The following is a 12,551-nucleotide window of genomic DNA, read 5'->3' on the forward strand; positions in this document are numbered from 1 at the left end:
GAAACATCTCGTAGCAGTTTTATCAGAATTCAATATTGTTTATAATCATTATTTTTTATTGAAAAATAATGACATCTTCGTTTTTAAATGATTGAAAATAATGAAATATACAATTTAAAACCTCATAAATTGTGCTAGTGTAAATGCACATCAAATGTTTTTATTTAGAATTTATTTTTGAAGTTGTATACTGTTCTAGTGATTTTAAAGAGTTAGTGAAATTTAAAACAATCAACATTTATTTCTATTTTTTCCCTCATCTATTTCCACCATTTTGTGTTCACATTGAATGAAATTGTCATTTTCAAAAACATTCAAAGGCAGCTTAAACAAATAAACAATTCTTTTAAGATATTATGCAGGAGTATATTATTACTCATAAATTTCAATATGTTTATAACGCTTAAAATTTTCTTTAAAAAAATACAATATACATAAATGTTTTTTTCTAATTTTCGTCTAATCTGAAAAACTAGTTTGATACTTTTCATTCAAGCAGTTTTAAACTTATTAATTCAAGATATCTTCTACTGTACGATATTTAAAAATTGCACGTATCACACACCTCGTTTTTGCAAATTTATCGCCAAAATTTGATGTAAAAAATTTATTCGCAAGTTTCAGAAATTCTATATTCATATATTTTCCAGCACTCAGAGAAACGGAATTATAAAGAAATGCTGAAAGAAAACAAATAGTATCCACCCACAATATCATCCACTGACGTTTATTATTATTATTATTATTATTTTGAAATTGGGAAATCATAGAGAGCAAGCGATCATCAATGACATATCTAATGGACAAAAGTTTTAATATGAAATAAAAATTGGCAGAATCGGTTGGAGCAGCTTAAGCACCGAAAGGTTTTGGAAATAATTTTAAATTGCCGCCATGTGACGAATCTAGTGAATATATAGCGAAGATATATATATACATATATATAATATTTTTCTTGAAGGAAGGTGATGAGGGACATGCGATCTTTTATGATGTATCTATGCTTATAAGCTCTCATATAAAGCAAAGATTAATGAAATTGGTCTTGTTAATCTAGTTATTAGCGGATTTGAAAGTATCCGAGGTTTGTAACATAGTCAGTAGACTTTTATATATTTATTTATTTAAAGTAAATGTTCACCACAGAAAAAAAAAATTCGATTAAATAGAATTTTATACAAAAGGAACATTTAAAAAAAAATTCTTTTATCACCGAACTATGAAAATATTGTAATGTGGACTGGGAATTTAAAAGTTAAACACATTTGAGATTCTAAAAGCAATAAACACTGGATTTTAAATGTATTAAGAAACATGCATGGAAACTAAATGCAACTTTTAAAAACATTAAAAAGGAGATTAAGAATTAAAAATGTGTAATATTTAAACGTAATAACGTAGATTAAAAAATTCAGCCTTTTTTAGAAACTTGTTAAAATGTTTGGAAAATTTCCATAACAAGTATTTATTTATATAATTGACTTAAAAAACAAACAATTGTTTCTCAAATTTCAGATTAATACAGCATACTGTATATGGTTTATCCCCTTTTTTCAACCATTTAAATCCCTTTATTAACCTTTTTTGACCTCCTCTCAATTCAATAGCTAGGGTTAAAAAGGCAGAGCATGTACCCTTGGAATCATTCCATGCAAAGCATTTGGGATAACTTTTAAATTCTTTCTGTCTCGTACGGCAACGTATTGCAATTTTCATAAATTAATTGCAATTAACTTAAATGTAATCTTATCTCAAATATTAGATGAAACTGGCTGATGGGAAATCTATCGGACCGTGAATGCGTGAGCATGATACCCCAAAACAAAAGCGACTAGATCAGTTAAATGTATCATGCAATTTTATCTAAATGTAGATTTATATTAATTTTTTAAATATAATTTGTAAAAGGATTAATTATCCGTAAGTCTGTCTATTCGTGAGTGTTTGATTAATCATTTAAAATTACAAAAAATAGATAAATGAAATTTGGTCCTTTGCTTTGACATCATTATTACAAATATGTATCGAATTTTTGCTCCAATCTAAAAGGATAGGAAGACGTACCTAATTTATACTTGATTCTATTCTAAAGAAATGCGGATACCGCTGCACTCATAAGCATATACATAGGAGAAAGTAGAGAGGTAAATACTAGCATTGATCTTTACCTTGATTGCAAATCCTTAGATTGCTTTTAATAATAATAATAATAATAATAAAGTATTGATAAAATTTGTTTTCCAGTTTGGACTCCGCAACTTTTAAAGTTGATCCTGCCCCAATGTGTGTAGTTTATGAAATTTTGTTCAATAAGTAACACTCCCATAGCAAAATCTGAGTGAAGTAATGTATAATCCTTTATTTTACACGAGTAAATAACAGGTTGTGATTTCAGGGCATAACTATGAATGTTACACTTTTAAATATTCAAAAATAATTTATTGTCCGTGCACCATTGAAGCATTTATCTGCATTATTTTGCATTAGAACGTCCTTAAAAACATGTAATTAAAAATCTTGCTGCACTTTGCACAAGATTCATCAAAAGCTATCTCATTTATCCACTCAGATTTTAGGCTTTAATGAAAAATTTTCATTAGCATATTAACAACAACAACAAAAAAAAATGCTTCAAAGTACTGTAAAATAAATATAGAATTTTTGAAATTCCTATTTTTTTAGATTTTATAAATCTATTACTTTATCTAAGAAATATATCTTTGATAAATTATTGAAAAAAAATCTTAAGATAATTTGCTGTGTTAAAGACTTTTACGATGTTATCAGTCTCTTAATGTTCCTAACAAAATTATTCAAATATTTGATTCAATTTATTTTGCTATTTTTTTTCATCTACATCAAGGTATAAATACTAGTAACTAATCATTAACAACTAAACTAATATTAATAACTAACTAAATATTAAAAACTAAACTAATATTAATATCTTTCAGAATAGAAATAATTTTTTAAAAGATTTTTTTGTTGTTTCTTTTACGACTTTGAAAGAAATTATTTTATTCAGTTCGTTAAGGAACTTTAAAATGGAGTCGCATTATAAAAATTCGGACACACAATTCGATATTTTTATACGATGTAAATCTGAAAAGAGAAACAATATAATAATATCCTTTATTATATTTTTGAAATTTACGACTGTTTTAAAACACAAAATTCAGTTTATCTGTTTACTTTGAACGAAGAGAAATAATTGGAGGTTGAGGTTAGTGTAAAAAATATAAATTTGCATTATAAAAATAGTTGAACTAAGAATGAGAAATATATTTAATGTATTAACTATATATATAGGGCGATTTTTCAAATATATCCCTCCGAGTTCCTAATAATTAAATGCGATGTTTAATCATAAGTGAGGATAAAACTGCATTTTGAAAAATACTTTAATGGAACTTTAAAACAACATTTCGATCAAATAAGCTATATCAAAGAAATACTATGGAAGCCAAATGCAATTTAAATCTAAGTCCACATAGAGCATTAAGGGACACACATTTGGGGAAAAATTCATGTTCCTCTTTTCTTGAACGAGCTTTCGTTCCTCCCTAACGCCGACACCATCACAATGCCCTATGCCTAAAGCAATCTTCGGGCCCTCAAATCCAGCGACATCCATAAATGGCTGTAAAACTTCATTGTGTTGTCTCCCCTCCAATTCATCAAGATGTCGAAACTTGTAGGGGGAAAGAAATACGTTAAAATACGTCGACACCATTTTCGGTTCAGTATGACCCCTACGTGATTTTCCGTGCAGAACCAATTTGCATCGTTCGTTACCCTACGTTAAAATGCGTGCAGTGCACTTTAAAGACATCTATGGGGCTACGTCGAAATACGTGTGGAACCCTTAGAGGGTTAAGTGAAGAAGTTTTAAGAGCCTGGCGTAGAAATGATAGAGGATTGGATGCAAAAGATGACACGAAAGAATCTCGATTGGAAAGTTTGATGAAATTTTTGAAGAACGAAGTTGAAAATGAGGACAGGATAACTCTTGCTATGGAAGGCTTCTCTTTGAAAGAAAATAACAAAAATATCAAGATTAAAAGAGACTTACCGACAGCTGCGGGATTTTTTTCAGGAAACCAAAAATCTGTTTTGAAGTGTGTATTTTGTGACAAGAACAATCATGAATCCAAAGAATGTCATGTTGCTCGAAATTTGGATTTAAGTGAGAAAATGAAACGATTGAAGAAAAGAGGTTGCTGTTTCAAATGTCTAAGTAATGGTCACGTGTCAAAGCTATGTAGGGTCCAAGTGAATTGTGGGAGCTGTGGTCAAAGACATCATGCTGTGATGTGCCCTGATAGAAAGACCGTTGAGTCTTCTAACTCTCAAAAAGTAACGGAAAGTTCAATCAATTTTGGACAGCTCAATACATTGACCAATCCCACATGTTCTACCAGTGGTCGTAGGTCTTCGGGAAGAAACACTGGATTTTGCTGTGAGGGCCCTCATAGACACTGGAAGTCAGAAATCTTATATTACGAAAGAAGCTGCTAAGAAAATGAAGTATCCTGCATTAAAAGAAACAACTCTTATTCATACTTTGTTTGGAGGGATGCAAAATCCCCAGAAACATTCAGAATACAAGATTTTTGTAAGTGATTTTAAAAAGATATATCATTGCACTTTTAACGCATATGATTAAGATAAAATCTGTGCCGAAATTTGTCAGATACCAACCGGATTTTGGTCAAAGGAACTAGAGGATAATGGAATCCATCTAATGGATTAAGAATGTTTACCAGCTTGTTCTTCATCCACAATCCATTTGCTTATTGGTGCTGACATAGCAGAAAAATTGATGACTGGAAAAATCCTCAATTTAACTTGTGGATTAACTGCCATTGAGACTTTGCTTGGTTGGACACTTATGGGAAGAGCACCAAGCAGTTCATACTCTATAAGCATGACAGTGACAAACTTACTTATAAAAGATTGTAATATAAGTGACTTATGGAAGTTAGAAACCATTGGAATTACTGATCCTGCTGAATCTAAAAAGAAGACTAAAATGCATCAAGGTACTTTAGATTATTTTCGAAACACTCTGACGATTGATGAGGAAGGGAGGTACGAAGTCGCCTTACCTTGGGTGTTAGAATCATCCCGGCTCCCTGACAACAGACAAATGGCCAAGAAACAACTTTCTTCTGTTTATAAAAAACTTGTAGAATCCGAGAAGGTTGGAGTATATGCAGATGTCTTTAAAAAATGGATTGCTGACGGTGTCATTGAAGAAATCGAAGATAAAAAGGAATTAAATGTATACTATCTCCCGCACAGGCCTGTATTTAAAGAGAACAGCATTACTAAGAAAGTGAGGCCAGTTTTCGATGCATCCGCACATATAAACTGTACACCCTCACTGAATGCCTGCTTAGAAAGCGGTCCTAATTTAATTGAACTTGTTCCTTCCCTACTGAATCGTCTTCGGAAATTTCCTGCTGGAATAGCATCAGACATTGAGAAGGCATTTTTTCAGATCGGAATCAGAGAGAGGTACAAGGATTATCTGCGATTTTTATGGAAAACCAAAGACAAGGGAATGAAAATCTACAGACATCGTAGAGTTGTGTTTGGTGTCACCTGCAGTCCATCCCTTTTAGCGGCAACTTTGAATTGCCATCTGGAAAAAGCACCTGAAGAGCTCTTGAATACTGCGGAAATTTTGAAGAATTCATTTTATGTGGATAATTGTGTCTGCAGTTTGAAGAATATAGATGAAGCAGATAAATTTATAACTGAATCGCAAGCGTCGATGTCTTAAGGAAAATTCAATCTACGAGGCTGCAATCAAATACCAAACTGTATCCTTATTGGGTCTAAACTGGGACCTAAAACAAGATACTCTATCTTGCATCATAAACTGTCCGAAAAATGAAAATCTGGTTCTTACTAAAAGAGATCTGCTTTCTTTGGTTCAGAGTATATTTGACCCTTTGGGTATATCTTCTCCCGTAACCATCATTCCAAAGTTTATGCTTCAAGAATCCTGCAATCTTGACCACTTAGAACTATCTCCTGAGTATTTTCGCAAGCGGCGACTGTATAGGTGTAAACTGCAAGAAGATCTCAGAAATCGATTCCGACTGGAATACTTGGGGCAGCTGAGGCAAAAAACTAAGAAAATGATAAAAACCCACGATTTCAAGGTGGGAGAAGTGGTTATTGTCGAAGTAACCAATCAAAAACGTCTGAATTGGTCTCTGGGGAAAATAACAGAAATAGTCCCTGGTAAGGACGGTTCAGTTCGTCTTGTGAAAGTAAAAACGAACGGCGAATTTCTGAGACCTGTACAGCGTCTCTACGCCCTTGAGGTTCAAACGCCTTCAGTAGAGAATCTACTAGAGAAGAGAGCATCTGAAATTGAAGATGAGAAAGAAGAGACAGTACAACAGCAATATGTTGAACATCCTGAGAAGCTACCAGAATCGGACAAAACGTCTCTACCAAATCTAAATACTATGAAAACCCGTTTCGGCCTTAAGATTCAAGCTCCCAAACGACTGGACCTGTGAACTGTTTGGACTAAAGAACATTTTGAGTTTTCTTGAAAAGAAAAACCCAAAAGGTGGGAGTGTCGCATGAATCCGCGATCTTCGACGAAGCGAGTAACAACTCAACTCCGTATTAAAACAACAACAACTTGGAATAAAACTAGAAAAACGGAACAGCGTTGTGATCGGCAGCTGAAAAGATTCTGAACTATTTTCTTTCGGAAATGCTGTCATTTAAACTTAATATGTATGTAGAATAGCATGTAGAATAGCTTGTCTTGTCATAGAAATAAATGTTATAGTTATTTTTTCAAGGAGAGTAGTTTTTTTTTTCAATCACAGTAAAAGAACCCGTGTACCATAGGCGAGTACACGACAATAACAGTCAATAAGAAAATTCAATTTTCAGTAGTTAGTAAGTAAAGATTTCACTTATTAAATAAATCTTTAAGAAATTTATTCACTTCCACCTAAGTTTAGCATTATAGCAGTAGTTATTTTTGCAGCAGGAGTTTGTTTACTTACATTAATTAAATTTAGATAAGATTTTTTAGAAAATGCAATTCATGTAAACATTTTAAAAGTTTATAAGCATATTCAAAAGTATTAGAAATTTCATCAAATGTGAATAAAGTGAATTAGAAATGCTCTCACGATTTTGTTTGATTGTTTTTGTTGGCAAATCGCTTACCAAATTCTTTTTTTCGAAGAATTTTTCTAAAAAATTACTGAAACATTTGTGATTACTGGAATTCCATTTGCTATTTAATAAATGAACACACACTGAATGAATTATTCAAAATGATCGAAGCATATCACCGACTTCGAAGGCTTGAAAAAATCTATACCAAAGGTACCAACACTAGGCAGGATTGTTGAAAGGAAAATAAGAAAACATTTTATCATGACAGTCACTCTTTTGTTTCGCATTAAAACATCCATCAGCACACCAGTATTTCGTCTTTTAACACATAATAAGAGGAAAGAAAATGACTCAAAAATTATAACTTCAAATGTAAACAAAAAAATCCGCTTCATACTCGGTGGAGAACGTTAATGGCAGACTAATCGACGAAAGCGGTGCTGATGAAACTTAAATGCCATGCGCGGATATCTCATGACATGTGACTTTTACGTCACAGGAATTGACCCCATTGAAGAAGCGAAGTGGCTGTTACAACAAGTGTCTCAATATTAGAGATGACGAATATTTTACGAATTGTTATTATGTAACCAATAGCAAATAGTCACAAATAGCAGTGATCAATACTTTTCAAAGAAAAGTATGATTGAGTTCCTTGATATGATTTAACTGATGATAGTTCGATTACATGTCCTGTAGGGAGGACGAATATTTTACAAGCGATTATTATACAAACAATATTAAAAAGTCACAAATACCAGTGATCAACACTTTTTCAAAGAGAGGTGTGATTCAAATCCTTGATATGATTTTCCGGGTGATAATTCGATTACAGGTCCCGATCACGATAGAAAGTAAGAATCGAAGCGGTCTGTCCAATTAAAGCCAAGGAACAAGAATTCAGACATACATAGGGAGAGTCTTTTATACACTGACGCAAGTTCCAGGAAAAGACTCTCCTCCCCCTCCAATTGTTGTGGGATGTAATGATTCAGCTTCTTCCCTGCTTGACTATGGGGACGTTCTTTTCCCACGCTCCATAATTAGCATCCAGGCAGCAGTATCAGCAATGGCGACGCCCTACCGCAGTATAAGTGCTTCCAGAAGTGCCAGGTGGTCAGCCCCTTTAAAGTAAGGACATCTGGGCAATCAGGGCGAGTCCAGATAAGGGACCCCACCTGCATTGTATTTGAAACAGATGTAAACCTGCATTCTTTACATTGTGGAGGGTGGCTCCCCAACGGATTCCCACGGTCGACGGTAGACCGGTGAAGTTGTTGCTGAACGGCTATTGGATAACCGGGAAAATGGTCCGATGTGAATGAGGGTGGGAACAGGATAAAAGTGCGAGGAGATTGGAAGAGAAGAAGAATTGTGGACACTGAGGCAGAAGCGGAGTGTCCGACGAGAATTCCACCCGAGAAGATTCCGTGGATCCCTGGAGCTACGGCCTGTTTGCGAGAACGCTAAAGAGTTGGCTAGCTGTTCCTAGGGAGGTTTCTCCGAAAGAATTCGAGGAACTATCCTTGTTGTGTCGAATAAGAATCATTTAACCTAGATGATGAACTGTAAATTTATGTAATAAAGCTCTAAATAAAGAATTTGATCATAACGCTACCTTTTATTGGATCGAGACTTTACAGGGACTTACTGGTCACAAGCAGAGAGTTTCTCATTTCACAAAGAGCCACGTGCGCGCCTTCAATCAGGAACCCTCTTTCCCCTCACTTGTTTTCCAGGTTCTTTGACGCCTGTTCGTTTTACCGACAGTATGTGGAAAGTTCCCGATCGGCGTCCCTGGGCGAGAATGGTCCTATAATGGATCAGATGGCAGATTTACGACTCTATAAGTAAAGGAATGGAAATTATCCAGTACTATGTCTGATAATGACTATTGTTGGAAGAAATGAGCTGCTTATTGATTAATTATTAAATCAGATTTCTTTCGAACTCAGACTTCCACAGTAAAATATTTATTTATTTATTTTTCTTGAAAAGATTTCTGCAGACATTCAATGTTGCAAATAAATTCCTTATGGGATATCCCTTAAACGGATGTAAAGCCATAATTACTGTCATATATTTAATATTTTTCCATGATAAACGATTTGATATTCACATAATTAAATTGGCTGTGCCGGCTTAATATGAGAATTCTGCTGCCGCCAAATAATGCCCAGTTTCATTTAAACAGATATATGATTTATTATAAAGTCCTTTTAAAAATAAAAGTGATATTTTAAACAAATTGCCACTGGTAAATTTCACATCATAGATATTTAAATACATCTTGGATGATGCATAGAAATTCATCCAAATGTGAATACTTTTTAAATGTGTAACGGAAAAAGTAAATGTTGGCATAAGGTATATATCAAGGATTTTTATACATCAACAGTAATATGGTTGGGAGGGTGGTAAAAAAAATAGTTTCGTTTATTAAAATCTCTAAGTTTTTATTATAATTTTAATTTTATCTTCTGTATAACGTAGATTTCTCCTTAGCAGATAAAATTATAATGTTCGCATTAAAATTATTTATTTTAACCAATTCTTGTTCTTTTTTTCAATAAACTAATTAAAAAAATTTTTTTATTGTAATGTACATAGATAAATTACCAGTTTAACATAAAGGGTTTTTTTTTTTTTTTTTTTTTTTTTTTTTGGCAAAAATCTATTTTAGAGGCACATAAAAGAAAAATGAAATCAGCGGTTCTATGGACATGAAAATATAATAACTCAGAAATTTGCTATAAAGTTGTTTTAAAAAATGCCGATAATACTTGCTAAGTCAAAGTATCTAAAAAAAATATAAAAACGAAATTTTTGAAAATTATAGATTTGATGAAAAACGGATTGTAACCCGCCTTTTGCCTGTCAATCAAGTCATTCCAGTGTGTCTAATATCTACACGTTATTTTTATTGGAATTTTATTTTATTTTTTCAGAAGAAGTTTCAATAAGAGAAACAAACATAGAGTGTATTAAAAAAACCATAATATGCCATTAATTACAAAATATTTATTAACAAAATAAAGGTATATTCAAATTAGCTGTTTTAAATAATAAAATAAATGCTATATTAAAAAAAAAATTTGCAAGGTTCTTAGCTATGTTTCATATAATTTGTATATGCTCATGTATCTTTTTATGTTAGTATAGAAATGTTTTGTCCTTTTAATCTTAATAAATATATTGTAGATATTAATGCTGCTCATTGCCTTTCCCCATATTTTTGAGGGCTCGACCTTTCTCGTGAATACTCCTAGCAAATCCTCAAAATCGACGAAATTTTGTGGGCATGAGTACAATACATTTAAGATGTTAAATTGATGTTAAAAATTTTCATAAGAGTAGATTTTTGCTGTGGATGATTTACTGGACTGATGAATGGACGTTAGTGCATATTTTTGATGGATATGACTCAAGTGAAAACATTCAAGTTTCAATTATTTCATGTTCTTGTGCAACTATGATGACATATAAAAAAGAAACATTATCCTGATCGAAATTTCTAAATAAAAGAAGAAATTGAATTATTTGGAAATGTGTGGGTTATTTAAGAGTGAATGGTTCGACTGCTCTCAACCAGTAAGCAGAATTTTATTCCCACATTTTTCCCCTCTAAATAAACACGATTCTTGAAATCTTTGTAATTTATATTGCGTAATTTATATTTCCCATTAAATTTTAATCCCAATTCAATGCATATTAATTCTGTTTTAATTCATTAAAATGTCTTTAAAATTAGGAGATATTTCCTTAATCACTCCCTTAAATATGCTAAAACTAATTCAGTAAAATTTTTTGATTCTGAGCAAAGTTACAATAATTTTGACCATTCTTCCCGAAAAAGAATGAGAAATTTTGAAAATTTGGATACAGAGAAACATAAACAAGAATTGTTAAAAAAAAAATTATTTATCTGATTTTATCTCCGTTTCTGATTTATTACATTTAGAAGTAACTGAGAGTGATAAAGATGCTTTTGCATGCTTTCTAGAAAACTATCCGTTTTCTTAAGTTTCGAACTTTAGCTTGCAGAGCATCATAAATTCTTAAAACTAAAATAATACTCCAAGCATTTTAGAATTCCATCGGCTTGTTTATTCTTCCAACTTAATAGCATATATCAGAAACATTGCCAGAATCCAAAAGTTTACAATTGATCATCAGCTATTATACAAAAAATAAACGAAATAATATTAATAAAATATGTTTATTAAAGAAAATATCGTTTGCTTTTACTTTTTAATAATATTTTAACTACACTCATGTCCAAAATTGAGGTCACAAACATAGAATCTGCGAGAAATGAAAAACTATTCACTGTGTTGCCACGAAATTTGGCACAGAGGTACACTACAATGGAAGAAAGAACATAGACACATAACAACACGGAAAAGATTTTAATTGGGAATTAAGAGACAGGGTATATCACAAAGTGTTACATTATGAATCAAAGCTGTTATCTCGGAGAAGGTCTGTCTAATATGGTGTGTGACCATCGTGCACTACTATACAGGCTTCACAATGAGCTTTCATACAGTTTATGAGGGTGTCAATAAATGCTTAGGGTAACAAAGCCCATTCTTCTAAAACAGCTGCTTTTAACTCTTGGAGGGTTTTAGGAGGGGGGGGGGTTACGCTGTGCAACGGCACTTCCGAGACCATCCCAAGCATGTTCAATAGGATTGCGATCCAGAGACCTCGAGGGCCAGTCCATACGTCGAATATCCTCTTCCTCAAGAAAATCATCAATGATCTGGGCTCTGTGTGGACGCGCGTTATCGTCCATAAACATGAAGTCGGGCCAAAAGCACCCCGGAACAACCTCACATAGGCGTCAAGGATCTCATCCCTATAACGATGTGCATTGAAGACGTGTAGTGGTGTACGATTGCCCAACATTATGCCACCCCAAATAAGGATTACTCTGCCACCAAATCTGTCGATTTCTTTTACGTAATGGGATGATAGTGAGATCCCCTCTCTCTTCAGATGAAAATTTGACGAGTGTCACTCTGTGTGGTAAATCTCGACTCATCACTGAAAAGAACACGCCCCCATTCTTGCTGTGCCCAAGACTGATGTGTTCGGCACCACAACAACCGGGCTTTTCTGTTGAATGCAGTCAAAAGGACGCTCTCAACTGGTCGCCGGGCATAAAGGGCCCTCTCTGCTAGACGTCTGTATGCTATTTGTCTGGAAATTCGTATTCCAGACGCAGCAGCAAGGTCACGAGCAGGTCGAGGAGCCATTGTCAGCCTATGCCGTCGTGCGCTTAATGCCAAATAGTGATCCTATGCAAGCGTCGTTGCTCTGTGACGGGGTTGGCCTGTCTTCCTGGTTACAGTACCAATTGTTTGGAATTGATCCCACAACCTGGA

The 12,551-nt window shown here is 33.4% G+C and overlaps 1 protein-coding gene across 1 annotated transcript; it reads left to right on the plus strand.

Moving 5' to 3' along the window:
• The first annotated feature begins 4,927 nt into the window (after positions 1-4,927).
• LOC129962166 (uncharacterized) lies at positions 4,928-5,788 on the plus strand. Its single transcript, XM_056075907.1, has one exon. It carries the CDS (start codon positions 4,928-4,930, stop codon positions 5,786-5,788), a length of 861 nt encoding a protein of 286 aa, XP_055931882.1.
• The last annotated feature ends 6,763 nt before the right edge of the window (positions 5,789-12,551 follow it).

Source organism: Argiope bruennichi, chromosome 1 (genome assembly GCF_947563725.1).
Source record: "Argiope bruennichi chromosome 1, qqArgBrue1.1, whole genome shotgun sequence".
In the NCBI taxonomy this organism is placed as follows: Eukaryota; Metazoa; Arthropoda; class Arachnida; order Araneae; family Araneidae; genus Argiope; species Argiope bruennichi.